Source organism: Mustela putorius, unplaced genomic scaffold, assembly GCF_011764305.1.
Source record: "Mustela putorius furo isolate JIRA1106 unplaced genomic scaffold, ASM1176430v1.1 tig00000480_pilon_pilon_pilon, whole genome shotgun sequence".
Taxonomy (NCBI): domain Eukaryota; kingdom Metazoa; phylum Chordata; class Mammalia; order Carnivora; family Mustelidae; genus Mustela; species Mustela putorius.
The window spans coordinates 2844562-2860404 of NW_025421397.1; the positions used below are offsets into that span (position 1 = coordinate 2844562).

Genomic DNA, 15843 nt, shown 5'->3' on the forward strand with positions numbered 1-15843 from the left:
TTGTCTGCTTATTTCATTAATGTAATGTTTTCAAGATTCATCCATTCTGTACCATGTGTCAGAATTTCATTCCTTTCTATGGTTAAATAATATTCCATTGTGTGTTTTTTCACCTGTTGATGAATATTTGGGTTGTTTTCACTTTTTGGGTATTGTAACTAACGTTGCTACAAATAGTGTTGTATAAATATTTTGAGTTCCCACTTTAATTCCTTTGGTGTTCTACTCAGGAATGCAATGAAACTGCCAGGTTCTATGGTAATTATATATTTTTTTCTATATTTTACTTTCTGAGGAACTGGCAACTGTTTTCTACAGAGGCTGCCTCATTTTACATTCCTATTAACAATGCACTTGGTTCTACTTTCTTCACATCCTCACCAACACTGTTATTTCATGTGCCTATTGGCTGTTGTATAGCTTATTTGGAGAAATATCTATTCAAGTATTTCACCTATATTTTAATTAGGTTGTCTGCTTTTTTGTTGTTGGGTTGTAGTAGCTCTTTTATGTTCTGGATATTCCTTATTTGACATATGATTTGCAAATATCTTTTCCCATTCTGTGGGTCTTTTGATCACAAAACTCTTTAATTTTCATGAAGTCCAACTTTCCTAGTTTTTCTTTTGTTGCCTGTAATTTTGGTGTCTTTTTTTTTTTTTTTAAGATCTTACTCATTAATTTGAGAGAAGAGAGAACATGAGCAGTGGAGAAGGGCAGAGGGAGAGGGAAGCAGGGAGCCTGAGGTGAGACTTGATACCTGAGCGGGAGGCAGAAGCTCAACTGACTGATCCACCCAGGTGCCCCTTTTGATGTCAGTTTTAAAGAAACAATTACGAAACTCAAGATCATGATTTCCTCCTGTGTTTTCTTCTTTGAGTTTTATATTCTCAGCTCTGAAATTTAGGTCTTTGATCCACTTGGAATTAATTTTTGTATATAGTGTAAGGTATGGGTTCAATTTCAATGTCTTACATGTAGATATCCAGTTTTATCATTTCTTGAAAAGACTTTTTTCTCATTAAACGGTCTTGGCAATCTTGTTGAAAAACCATTGACCATATACATGAAGGTTTATTTCTAGGCTCTATTCTATTCCATTAGTTGTATCTATCTATTCTTATGCTAGTACCACACTGTTTTGACTACTGAAGTTTTGTAGTAAATTTTAGAATCTGGAAGTGTGAGTCCTCCAACTTCATTTTTCCTTTTCAAGACTGTTTTAGCCATTCATTGTCCCTTGAAGTTGTATATGAATTTTTGGATGGGTTTTTCTATTTTTGCAAAAGATGTTGTTAGGATGTTGTTAGGGATTGCATGGAATCTGTAAATTGTTTCAGGTGGTATTGTCACTGGGTCTTCTATTCTGTGAATGTGGGATGTCTTCCATTTATTAGGTCTTTTTTTTTTTTTTAAAGATTTTATTTATTTATTTGACAGAGAGAGAGATCACAAGTAGGCAGAGACGCAGGCACAGAGAGAAGGGTGGGGGGAAGCAGGCTTCCTGCTGAGCAGACAGCCCGATGTGGCACTCTATCCCAGGACCCTGATATAATGACCTAAGCGAAGGCAGAGGCTTAACCCACTGAGCCACCCAGGGGCCCCCCTTTTATTGGGTCTTTTTACATTTAAATTTCTTCAGGAATGTTTTGTAGTTTTCAGTGTACAAATATTTCTCCTGTTTGATTAAATTTATTCCTAAGCATTTTTCTCTTTTGGATGCTATTACAAATGGAACTGTCTTCTTAATTTCTTTTTGGATTGCTTATTGCTAGTGTATTATGTATAACTTTATATTATGTCTTTTCACTTTACCTTATATAATTATTCTCCTAAGCTCTGAGAGTACCTTAATATATGATTTTCATGGTGACAAAACTGTCTAGGAAGCCAAGGTCCCATAATTATATTGCTTATAGTAATAAACATTTAGGATGTTATCCATTTTTGACTAGTTTAATATTGTAACAGACTTCAAAATTAATTTTTTTATTTAAGTTTTCCTTGTCAAGTTTTTTCAGACATAAGTTGCACTAAGGTTAAGGACTATGTAATGCTCTCAATATGTAAGACCAAAATTCTTTCCCTAAGGATTTTATTTATTTTTTAAAGATTTTATTTATTTGTTTAACAGAGAGAGAGAGAGCACATTAGCAGGGGAGAAGGGCAGAGAGGGAGAGGGAGAAGCAGGCTCCCTGATGAGCAGGAAGCCTGATGTGGGGCTCGACCCCAGGGCCCTGGGATCATGACCTGAGCCTTAGGCAGACACTTAACTGACTGAGCCACCCAGGTACCCCCCCTTAAGGATTTTATTAACTTCTATACCCAACCAACCTTAGTTCTTTAAATTTTTTTTTATTGTGTTTGCTCTTTTCCTAAGCAAATATAAAATGTAGGTCAGTATAGGACTAAACACAGCACTGTCAGTATCCGTAAGCCCATACTTTGGTACCTAATCTGTTCTCAGTAAAAGTATTCTGAAGTTTGATATGTGAAAACTGAATAATCTCTATGAAAGTGGTGGATACCTATTTTAAAACTGGGGGGTAGAGAAGGGAGTATTTTAACACAGAACAAAAATACTACAAAATTCCTACTTTATGACCTTAACATGGTCTTTGACAATAAAATTCTAGCCTTTTATATGTTTAAATATTTTTTTCTTCTTTCCTTCATAGTCACTAACAAGTTCAGTGGAGGCTAAAAAAGATTTGCTCTTTTTTTCTGGGACAAGAAATGATTTCTATTTTTTTTTTCAAGTGAATTACATTTATGATATATATATATATATAGATAGATAGATATTATAAATATCTATATTATAAGATCTTAATAATATCTATATATATAGATAATAATATCTATATAATACCTATATATATAGATATTATTAAGATCTATACATAGAACTTATTTTGTTACTGCAATTTTTTGGTGTTCTACTCACATAGAAGAAATGAACGATTAGCAACCTAGAAGCTGAAGGTGTAGAGAACAGTAGGAAGGGTATAGTGGAAGGTACAGTGGAAGGCAGGAAGAATCAAAGGCAGAAAGAATCATTGTTAAAATCATCGGCCATGAGATCTAGGTGGGCAAGGAAAAAAGGGAATCCAAAAGGTGATTGACCAGCTAGCTGTTAAAGAATATCTGCTTGCTGATTGAGGACTACATTTTAAGTTACTCAAATGATTCAACTAAATTATATTAGAACACTTCCTTTTGGTTACATTAGCCCAAGAAAAAAATTCCTCAAAGAAAAGGAAATGAACAGTGAAAGAAAAGACGACTTCATTTTTTGGACATGATTCATTACAGCAAAAGCAAAGCCATAAAGAAAAAAAATACCACAAATATTTTCTATAGTTTGGGTTTTAGTGTCTTTTTTCCTTGCTTTGGTAATCATTCTTTTAAATCTATTACAATGTCACCGGAATCTTATTACTTACTCTACTAAGTTACTTTATGAACATTCAAATATGCAGCTGGATAAAAATAAAACTAAGTTCTACTTACCTGTATAACCAGTTTCACTAGTCAATTAAATCAAATAATTGCCTTGACTTTGTTTTCACGGAACTGACCTTAACTGAATAAACTGAACTGACAAGTTGCTTTGTGTTTCAAAGTGCAGAATAGTGGGGGTAGGGTGGGGAGAGCCGTGGTGGGCTGGTGTTGCTTGGGGTACAACTTCAGGGAAGCACTAAAGGCATTTAGAAATTGTAGTTAGCTGTAGTCTAGGATGAGCTATGCTTGAAACTTATCAGATCTAAATTCAACTGCATAAAAAGCGTAACAGCAGTCATTAGTATTAATTATTTTGGTTCCATTTTTATCCTCACAGCAATTACATATGTTAGGTTTTAGTATTATAAACAAAATTAGGGGCCCCCACAGCCTTACTTTCAAAAGGTACCTCTAATACACAACCTACAAACTCCTCCCTCTCTGGATAATAAGGGCTTACTATAGTAATGCCAGTCTTATGAACCTATTTCTCTATAAACCTGCAAGATTTTAAATCCCAAAATTTATTTTTATTTTTTAGGGAAAATACATGTCTGTCAATGAAAAGTAATGCTAATACTGATTCTTGAAATAACTGTAATTTGACATAATTTAATTCCCACGTATGGTTTTAAAAAGTCTTTCTGTAACTATAATACTTAGTATTCAAAAGGTTACGCAATCATTCCCTTTGCCTATTGTTAGTAATCTTTTCCTTATAGGAAAGCCTTAGTAATTAGTGACTCAAGAATCATATACGTAATAAATGACTCAGGAGTAAACCCATGACACTACATTTTACAGAATTGTTATCCTTTGTTTCAATAAATTGTACATATGATTCAGAGAAATGCAACACCTGACTAAAACATAATTACATATTTTGATTCAAATTTTAACTTACTCTTGGATGATAATCTAAAATGATATATTTTCTCTTAAAATTAAAAAATATATATACAGGTGACCATATTTCGTTGTAATTTTCCTAAATGTGGGATTTTTTTTTTTTCTAGTGGAGATTATTTTTAAAGAAACTCCTAGAAAAGGAGCTCTTTCTTGCTAGAGACAAAAATGCATTTTGTTGAATAGAATTTAACATTGAGTTAGTTTCTGTGGATAAAATATATACAAGTGATATTTTCTAGTACTGGTCCTGATTTTTTTCTTTTTTTTAAAGATTTCATTTGTTTATCCGATAGAGAGTAAGCAAGAGAGAGAGAGCAAGTATACAAGCAAGGGGAGCAGCAAGCAGAGGGAGAGGGAGAAGCAGGCTCCCCGCTTAGCGGGGAGGTGGGACTTGATCCCAGGACCCTGGGTCCATGACCTGAGTGAAAGGCAGATGCTTAACGACTGAGCACACAGGCACCGCTGGTGGTGGTTTTTGTGAAGAAAATTCCACATATCATTCTCTAATCTTTTTGATTGTGCCACAGAATGTAAAATGTCTATTTGAGGTCCAATATGGAGCAACACTTTGGTACTAATTCTCTGTGTTCTCAATCTGTAGGAGTAGTTCTCACACCTAGTTAAATCATCAGATCACTGGGGAAAATGTTAAAACCAGTGATTTCTGGGCCCCACCCCAGTCCCAATGAATCAAAATGTCTCAGGGCTAGTCTTAGATTCTGGTAATCAGTCAAATTTGGAAAGGACAGCTGTTGCAATCTTGGACATGCTGCAGGACACTCCATCCAACTATTTTAGCAGACTTAACACTACACATAAATCATCTCATCTCCTGAATTTACCATCCTTCCCGTTAAAACCACTTTCTTATCCCATGTCTCACATGGTGAATAACATCATCATCTTTAAGAGGAGTGATATTTAAGTGACACAAATCAACCAATTAAGATGCCAGGTTTGCACTGGAGCAGGTTCCTGGAGAAACTGTGGTCCACAGGTATCTCTTTGTTGGTGGATGGTGAGGAGATCCAGGGGCTTTCAGGAGAGGCACAAGGACAGACAGGAATGATATGCAGGGGCTTAGGGCAACAGCCGTGTACGGTGTTCTTGCAAATATTTTATTTTATTTTTTTTAGGTTTTATTTATTTATTTGAGAGAGAGAGAGAGCAAGCACGTGCTTGGGCAAGTGGGTGGGGAGCAGATAGGTTGGGAAAGAGACAAGCAGACTGTGCAATGAGTGTGGAACCTGATGCAGGGTTCGATCCCAGGACTCCAAGATCATGACCTGAAACTAAGAGCTGGACGCTCAACCAACTAAGCCACCCAGGCACCCCCAAATATTTTCTTGTTTTAATAACCAACAGCAAGGGCATGCTAACTGATCACCAGCCCTGCTCTGATCCTGAGACTATCAAAGTATGGTAATAAGGTGATATTAACAAGATAAAAGGAGAAATAATAGATAATAAGAGGAAATTCTTGAGTAGAATGTTAAATATTTCAGAGTAATCAGCATGGCTGTGACAGACTATTTACTCATAAGTCACAGAGTACACAAGACTGTAGTGTATTATTTTTTTCAAAGTGTGGCCATGCATCACTTTTATTAGAGTCACAAGAAGAGCTAGTTAAAAATGTGGGTTCATGAGTTTCATTCCAGACCTACTTCATCACAATCTCTGAGGGCAGGATCTAGAAACCTACATATAAAACAAGAATCTTTGGTGATTCTTATAGTCACTACCGTTTGAGAATCCCTAGTGATGTGTATGAACAGTGCAAAGCAGCAGATACACGAGGAACACCTATAAACCAGGGTTGTAAGATGAAGACATCTGAGGGAGAATGGTGTCGTCATTCAAAGAGAAAACAGAATTTCTAGATTATCTATAAAATCTATAATGTCATGCCACAGATCAGGAGACCAAAAAGAGAATACTGACAATTAGGAAGTCAATGGTGATCACTGAGGATAGATGACATTAGTGATCACGGAACAGATGATAAGGGAGGATAGCAGAAGGAATTAGGTACAAAAGAGAGGGGTTTACTTTAGAAAGTTACTGATGTCCACCCACCCAAAGACAACACCCACACATAGTCTCTCTCATTTTTTTTTTTGAAGAGGGACCAAAAAGGGTGGGCAGGGGGCAGGAAGAGGAAGTGAAGATACTAAAGAATCCCTGGGTGAATGAGATTAAAGGAAAAGAAATTTAGATGACCTAGTTGTAACAATGAAGCTATGAAGATGATAGCAGATGATGGACCTGATGGTTTTGAGGAGTGAAAGTGACCTGCAGTAGGGATAATGAGAAATAGGACAAATACAGAGAAATAAAAACACTGGGCCATAGGAATGAAGGCCTGGTTGATGTTCAACAACATGAATTTGTAATGCTTTCAAGCAGCAAAAGTAATAGGTTTCCACAAGAAATTTTCAGCACATGACCACAACACCAAAGAATTTTCTCTCCCTCTCTCCTTCTTTCCATTAAGCATTTATAGGGTAACTATCAGATTGTAAGGTAATACGTGAAAGGTAGGGAACGTCAAGAAAAGCCTGATGGATGAATTTAGTGACCAACCAATCTGGGGTACTGGTGAATGTTGTGATTCGATGGTTGATAAGGCTGGGGAGGAAGAAAAGTGAAGCCAAGAGGGGTTTGATCGGAAAATACGAAGTGTTTATGAATGTGGAACACACAATGAGTGCAAATAAAGCGCAGAGTTAGTGGGAATGAAAGGACTGGGAGAGCTGGACGGACAGGAGATTAGAGTCAGAGAATGGAATTTTCAAGTTCAAGTGTTTTAAATTTCTTGCCCCTGAGAAATTCATTTTAATGTGGTTCAATTGTATAACAGTCCTGACAGCAGTGGGGAGGGTGTTGCTGTGTGAGTTGTAATAGCTCTTAAAAAAAAGTGTAGTCATTCATGAGTTATCAAGGCAAACCAGTAAGGTAAAAAGTTTAAACAATTTGTTTGATGTGTAAATAGGATACAATTTATAGATAAATCACTGTTTTCCTTTACTTTGGTGGTGGCCGGCATTTGGTACCTATACACACACACACACACACACACACACTCTCTCTCTCTCACATGAACTGGTATGTGAACCTATAAAGTGCAGGCTTACAGAACAAATTCTAGTATATTGTCTTGAATCCATGTAATTGAGTTTTTTCCAGAATGAACCATACAAAGACTTCTTGGCTGAAGCACTTGGCAAGGTTAGACACAGAGCTGTTAGAAAAATGAAAGTGAGTGTTTTGTCCATAAAACATTTTGGTCATTCATATGGTAGATAAATATATGCTCTTCACTAAAATAAAAAGTTTAAACCTTATAGGATTCCACATCAGAACCTCGAAAACTAAGAGACAGAATGGCAATAATTAGCCTCTTCACAGTAGGTCTTCTTCACGAACTTTCAATTTAATTTTCCCTCACATCCAGTTACAGGATATCTCGAGCCTCCACAAAATACATGAGAACTTCTACTAACTTCCCAAGGGGTGAAGCGCCACATGAAATACACAGTAGCACAGAGAAAATGAAGTCTATGCCCAATTTTTCAACATTACAAAAAAGCAAGTTGTTACCTATTTCAAAAAGTTGACTTCTCACTAGACCAAGTTACTTTCCGGGGGGGTATTTTCCTGCTCCCAACAAAACCAGCTGCATGGACTGCCAAACTGTACCAGTGGCAAAAGGTGGCCCGAGTTATCTGCAGAGAAAAGGAGCCACTGACATCGTCTCCCTCCTTTTCCTTTTCATCTATTTCTTCTCCGTGGTATTCAGATTTCATTCCCTTTCTCATCTTGGTTTTTAAGACTCTGTTATAGCAATTTTAGGTTTGCAGCAAAACTGACTGGAAACACAGGGAGATCGCATATACTTCCAGCTTCCCCATCCCACAATCTCCCCCAGCGTCAGCGTTTGTGACAATTGATGAGCCTACACTGACACCCTGTTGTCACCCAGAGTCCAGTGTTTACATGACGGTCCACTCTTAGTGCTGTACATTCTCTGCGTTTGGACAAATGGATAAGGACACGTGTCCACAGTTACAATATCACAAGCAAAAGTCGACCCTAAAAGTCCCTTTGCTCTATTTATTCATCCGTTCCTCCCTCCTAGCCCCTGCAACTGCTGATCTTCCTACCGTCTCCATTTTGCCTTTTCCAGAATATCATATAGCTAGAGTCATACAATATGTAACCTTTTCAGATTGTCATTGCCTGTTTATAAAAGCTATTTTTTCACCTTCTGCTTTGCTTTTCTGTTTTTTCTACCAAATATAAAACATATTGTTTTTAAAATGAATGAATGAATGAATGAATGAATGAATTTATTTATTTATTTTGTGTGTGCACACAAGCGGGAGGGGCAGAGGGAAAGAGAGAACTCTGCCCTGCTGAGGGCAGAGTCTGACTCCCAGGGATTGATCTCATAACCCTGAGATCATGACCCGAGCCAAATGCTTAACTGACCTCGCCACCCAGGCGCCCCGAACATACTCTGTTTTAAAAACTAAAAGTAATCTGCTCATTTGGTTGGAAAATATTTCGATGCAATTATTTTATTTGGAACTTTTTACAACTGAGAACACTGAGGCACAGAGAGGTTAAACAACTTATCCAAGTTTACACAGCAAGTAATTACCAGAAATGGCATGTCTGGCTCCAGAATCACGTGCTTAATAGCCAATATTCATTACCGCCTCTCAGTAACAGGAAAGAAAGCAACAATATGTAAGAGTAGCACAAAATGTGAAGAGCTAAGAATTCCTCTCCCCTCACAATAATCAATGTGCACTAAAGGCATGGGTGTACATGACAACACACAAACACTAAAGAAACGGGACCACTTATCTACACAGAAAAATGCCTCATGGATCTTCTTCTGTATTAAAGCTATCTAACTGTACCTACTGAGGTGCTGTGTTCCTGTGGGACTTACGGGTTCTACAGCCCTTCCCTTGCTGCTTTGGTTACTTTCAGAGGAGATGTAAGAACAATGGTGCTCACTCTGCACCTTCTGTGGGCTCATTTGGCTGGGAATTACAGGCAGTGATAATTGGTTGTTATCCTCTGCCCTGCTTTACTTCTTTCTTAAAACTTATCAAGTTCTAATTGAGTATATATCTTACTTGGGGAAAAAAAAAACCCACCTTTTTTTCCCTCTAATTAGAATATAAGCTCCAAAGGGTAGGTAGGAATTTATGGCTGTGTTATTCAATGATTATCCCAAAAACCTAGAACAACACCTGCCACACTGGTCCCGAATAAATATTGACTCAAACACTGAATTTCATATCAGTACTACCTAACACTTCACAAAATTTATTTTCTAAGTATAATTTATTCCTTATGCTGAGTTAAATGATACAGCATGGACTAGAACTAAGATTTTATAGACTGTTCTTACCCAAGTTCTTTCTGTATGAAGAGCCAATAAGGAAATAAAATTTATTTGGGAAAAGTGACATCGTTTCTACAATGGGAAATCTTGCTATTTACTGGAGTTCCTCAAGAATATGTCCATGTCGGGGCGCCTGGGTGGCTCAGTGGGTTAAAGCCTCTGCCTTCTGCTCAGGTCATGATCCCAGGGTCTCTCTGCTTAGCAGGTAGCCTGCTTCCTCCTTTCTCTCTGCCTGCTTCTCTGCCTACTTGTGATCTCTGTCTGTCAAATAAATAAATAAAATCTTAAAAAAAAAATGTCCATGTAATGAAGTGATAAAAATATTAACCCAGAGATTTCAAAGAAACTCAATACAGTTGAAAACAAGATTTCCTTAAAAAAAGGAATCACTACAGGGGCACCTGGGTGGTTCAGTCAGTTAAGTGACTGCCTCTTAATTTTAGCTCACGTCATGACCGCAGGGTCGTGAGAATGAGCTCTACATTGGGTTCCATGCTCGGCCTGGAATCTGCTTGAGATTCTCTCATTCCCTCTCCCGTTGCCCCTCCTGCACCTTGTGCACACTCTCTCAAATAAGTAAATAAATGAGAACTAAAACAAAAAGGAATCACTATAGAACTAGAGGGATTTTTGTGAAGATGAGGCCTAAAACGCTTTCTATAGATGAAGAAGAAAATAGTAGAGTTCTCAGACTCTTACTCATATATAGATACATATTATAAATAATTTGCAGGATCAGAGTTACAGACTAAAATTATGCAGATCTGTAATGGTACTAATTCCAAACAATGGGAGAAACCACAGTAAATTTGTTCAGAATTGTTCAGTGGAGCAGAAAAGAAGCACGACAAAAAATATGGGAAAATAATAACATTTGCTTCAGCAGCACACTGTGTTAATTCAGAATGATAAAGAGGTAGGATTAACATTGCTTCTATATATGGTAGACACAACTGGGAAGCATTACAGGTTTTCCCATGATAGTCATACCAGAGGACCGGTATGACTTTTCTCTTTTCAATCTCTATGCTGATTTCTCAAGAAGGCTTCCGTAAGGAGAAGAAAACATGTTACCTCTTTGTCCAGCTGAGTGTTTCCACACTGTGGGTTGCAAGCAGTATTAAAAAAAAATATGCCACATGTCATAACTAAGAGAATATGCTATATGTCATAAGGGTATTCATTCCTGTGAAAATTACTTCAAACACACCCCCCCATAGATCTACACACACACAAATATACACACATGTATATACTCAGTTACTACGTAAGGTGTACTTCTTATTGTAGGTAGTGGTAAACAAACAAACAAACAAACATAAAACCTGTTTGTCCAGGTGAAGTTAACATTTTTAATTATAAGGGACAAAATTTACATTCAAAGCAGTCCGTATTCAAATCAGCCTCAGGTCAATTTTGTGGCAATTTTTCTGTGGGGTTTATCACCTGCTGAAAATTTCAGATCTGAAGGGTGGGGGTATCCTTTATTATAGTTTTCAATATATTAACTATGCCAATAGTACATCCATCAAAAACTTAAGAGCAGACTGAGCAGAATTTGCATCTGAGTCATTTTTTTTCCCTTTGATTCTTCCCTGATAAACATGCCAATCTAATGGAAGCCCACTCAAACAAAAGAGCTTCCTTTAGGCCTCAGGAAGCCTGGGCAGCTGGTAAACTCAGGGAACTCACACTTTTAAGAGCCCAGTTAGCCCTAGCAACATTCCTATAGTTTCATAAAGTTGTATGACCGGTAATTAAGTAAGCACTCAAAACTGCTAGCTATTATTAATGTCATTTATCCACATAATTTTGATTTTAATGAAATATTTACTCAAAAATTTGAGACTATGTTATCATTGATGTTAAATAATGTTTATCTTTGTTATCTTATTGCATATTATTATTGCTTACCTTTTGCTTTTCAATACAGATTCAACAAATTAGTTGAATTTTATCAGTAATTCATGTTCTCTAATTTTTTTTTTAAAGATTTTATTTATTTATTTGTAAGAGAGAGAGAGTGAGAGCGAGCACAGGCAGACAGAGTGGAAGGCAGAGTCAGAGGGAGAAGCAGGCTCTCTGCGGAGCAAGGAGCCCGATGTGGGACTCGATCCCAGGACGCTGGGATCATGACCTGAGCCGAAGGCAGCTGCTTAACCAACTGAGCCACCCAGGCGTCCCGTTCTCTAATTTAAATATAATAATTCTGGTTAATTTGAAGTTTTTATTCATCTTAAGATATCCAGGTTTCCACACTTTTCCTAAAATGCTTAGTTTGTATGCAATTAAACATACTTTTACATTTGAAAACAGCAGGTGACTACTCTCCAGAACTGCAGTTTGACTATGGAGTTCCTTTTTAGAAAAATCACTTAAATTGCTATTATAAAATCTTACTATATTGTGCTAAAATTCATTTGGGTAGTTCATTCTGAAAATTTCCACATAAGCAAAATAAGCATCATTTATTCCAATTCTGAAACTACTTTCTTTAACATGCCGAGTTTGTTAATAAAAAATACTTATGATACTATTGCCATTAGCAGAAAAATAAATGAAATGTAAGACCAAAAAATCTATCTGCATTTATTGAGTGATTAGTTTCTGCCAGTTAGTACAGTAAGTGCTTTTCTTAGATTAAGTCATCTCTAATTCCTGAGGCAAACAGGTATATAATACTATTACTCCCACTTCAAAGGTTGAAAAATTGAGGCCTACAAAGGGTAAAGAACTTGCCTAAAAAGTCATACGAGCCAGTCTGCCTAACTTGAAAATCCAGTTTCAGATCCCAGCGGTTAATGACTATAATAACATATGATTAAGTGCTACACACATGTATTCTTACCTTTATTATCTCCTTTTACTACTCAACTTTGTTCTTAGGGTTTTCCTTTACACTAAAATAAAATCAAATAAAAAAAATAATTCAAGTATTTCTGGGAAAGGCTGATGGATCCTACTAATTCCATGTAACTAGAATTTTTTTTTTTCATGGTGGTGGCAAGTGGCGCTAACACGTTCCCTGAGCTGGTTCCACATGTGACCTAAAGCATATGATTGAGTCTCTGACACTTAGAAAGAAACTAAAGCTTTCTTTCTAATTAGCGGGTCTGATTTCCTCCTCATCCTCAGCTCCTCTTAGTTGTGACTTTCAATTTGCTTCAGGTTCATTCTAGTATCCCCCACTTCTCATATACTTTGACCTATCACAAACAGAAGTTATTCCTTCAACTAACATCTATTTACTGTGTACTAGAAACAGGCACTGTGCTAAGCAGTGAAGATAAAAAAGACCAATAAAAAAGAATTCTTGTTCCTAAGAAGCATCTAAATAGCTATGCCAACAAACATCTCTCTCTAAATATATCTTGGTATATATGGTATCATGGGGATAAAGAAGTCATTTTTTTGCCTGGGGTTCATAAAAGCCTTAATAGAGTAAATGACACTTGATATTAAAAAGACAAGTACCTCTGATGCAAACATGGGCACACTGGGCAAAAATATCGGAGTGTGCAGAAGCACAGAGGCATGAAATAGCACAGAGTGCTCGGAGAATTCAAGTAATGCACAAGAAGTTATGTATGTGAGAGAGAAGCACAAGTAGTTGTATACATGGCCGTGTGTATGTGTGTGCGCGCGCGCACGGCGCATAATGTAAGACGGAACTGGATATGCAGGCAGTAGTATGGTAATAGAAGGTCTTATATATTATTATTCTTAGCAAAAAGAGATAAGGCTAACTGTGGGAGAAACAAAAACAGATTTGTATTTGGAAAGGTTATTTGGGCAACAAGGAGGATTAAATAGAGATGATGTCAATCAGCTGGTTCCTAATTTATTTCACGTGATAGATAAGAAGCTGTACCAAGTCAGTACCACTAAGGCAGGAGACTGAGGAGAGATGCTCAGAAGGTGGTATGAAGACAGTAGGGAGCACCTGGTACTTGCTGAACACTCCTTTTGCCCTCTTTGAATTCTGATGATAGACATGCTTACTGCTTACCATGTAAATCTCGGACTTACTCAAGAAAGGCTACCACGAGAAGCTACTGTAGCTGGTAGTTGAAGCTATGGGACAAGATGAAGTAATACACAGTAAGAAGAGAACAGTGCCAAGATAGATGGGCATGTCCACACTGATGGAACAATCAACAACTCAACAATGGAGACTGAGAATAGGGGGGGATAACAAAGTGGTGGAGCAGGAGCAAAAGACACACTACTTGGTGTAGGAGGGGTTGCAAGTGAGGACCTGGGGAGAGGGGAGGTGGAAGATGAGGACAAGAAGTGGGTTAGGATCAAACTGGCCTTCTCTGCCATGCCAAAGAATATGGGCACTGTCTGGTAGGCAGCAGACCTTTTAAAATGAAATCATGATCCACATTATGGAGGACAGTTTGTGCTAGAAGAAAGAATTGTGATGGACTGATAAACTTCACTTGCCAAATTTCAAAAATATTAGGCAGCATAGTAGTACCCTATGTGTTTATGTTTTAAGCCTTGTATTTTTAATGGTGAAATAAAAGCACTGTTCTTTATTAAAAGAATTCAAGCATCAACAAACTTTTAGGAAAATACTTTGGAAGGCAAAGGGACCCCATAAATCATACCATTTTTCATCTTTTCCATGAAAATGGATGCATCTTACAATTGCTGTTGATCAAGTTTGCACATGTAAATTTGATCTTAGCTGTTTCTATTCTGATTTCAATTGGGTTCTGAGTATGGCTAATCTGTCATAAGTTAAGTTTAAGTGCCATTTAAAATGTCTCCAAAAAAACTCCAATGGGATTTGGCACATTCAGCACAGTTTGTGTTAGAAGGATAGAAACGGAGTTAAGTAATAAATGATAAAAATCATTGCCTAAGGTCTAAAGGAATGTGTGCTTAAAACTAAAAAAATTAAAGTGATAATAAAGCACCACAGCAAAGTTTAATTGGAAGCATTCCTATTCTTCTATTCCTTGGTGGCACACCAATAGTGGATTTTTTTTCCACATCAATGAAGGCTTAGAAATATGGAAAGGAAGATTGGCTTTGAAGTTGAAAAAGATTTAGTTCTTTTAGGGTTTGTGGCTGGCAAGTGAGTCTCTATTTAAAATACCGAGATGAAAAAAATAAAATAAAATAAAATAAAATAAAATAAAATAAAATAAAATAAAATAAAATACTGAGATGGAGTTGTAGGTATTGTGGGCTATAGATTCCTTCCCAGAGACTGGATACACTTGTTCAGGTCAGGTAAGTCAAAGGACAAAGGCACACGTTTAACTCATCTAGATACTTCTACTATGATTGCAGAAATCATGTATCCCAATATCACTGTATACAGTAGAACATACTGGCAAGTATTTCAAAGACTCCATCAAGCAGAAAGTCCCGCCCCATCTTTTCTCCTTGGCTATGTATATTGCCTCCTGTTTGCTTTCTCAGTCCTAAAACTTTCAAACGCATGTTATGTTTTCAGAGGCTTCTGAATTTTTCCCATAGCAAATCCTTTCTCTGATATTCTGGAACACTTCCATATTCTTTTAAATACCCGCTCCTGATAATGAAATGGAAGGAAGGCAATGAAGAAGAAAGGGAGGGGCGAAGGGAATAGCACATCACATACTAGGTAATCTAAACTATAGAGAGAGAACATACGCTGAAAGGATCTCTTCCATCTAGAACTTCAGTGTCCCCTCCACAATGATAATCATCAACAGTGATGATTTCTTGTCTTTTATTATTCCAGTCATCTCTATGCATACATCGAAGCATACATAATAGATCTATGCATGGGTATCCATGTATATATATGTCTATATTTCCTTGGCAATAAAATTTTGGGTACAATAAATATTGCTGGAATGTAATCTCTGTTTATAGATATATTTTAAAAAATACCATTTTGCCACTTATTTCCATCTTTAAAAATCGACCTAAGTTTGGTGGAGTGGCTAGGTCAATGATTTATCTAATGAATCAGATACTGTGTTGATCACCAAATCTATGCC

General features: G+C 36.9%; 1 protein-coding gene across 5 annotated transcripts in view; it reads right to left on the bottom strand.

Annotated features, from left to right (window-relative positions):
- Nucleotides 1-15843, bottom strand: part of PIBF1 (progesterone immunomodulatory binding factor 1) — a 196630-nt gene that overhangs the window by 36760 nt on the left and 144027 nt on the right. The window contains exon 15 of one of the 5 annotated variants that reach the window (XM_013047140.2): nt 12706-12738. The exons of the other annotated variants lie outside the window; for them this stretch is intronic. Coding sequence (XP_012902594.1) covers nt 12721-12738 — 18 coding nt within the window. The 3' untranslated portion in view covers nt 12706-12720. Of the gene's footprint in view, nt 1-12705; nt 12739-15843 lie in introns of those variants that run through there. 5 annotated transcript variants of the gene reach the window in all.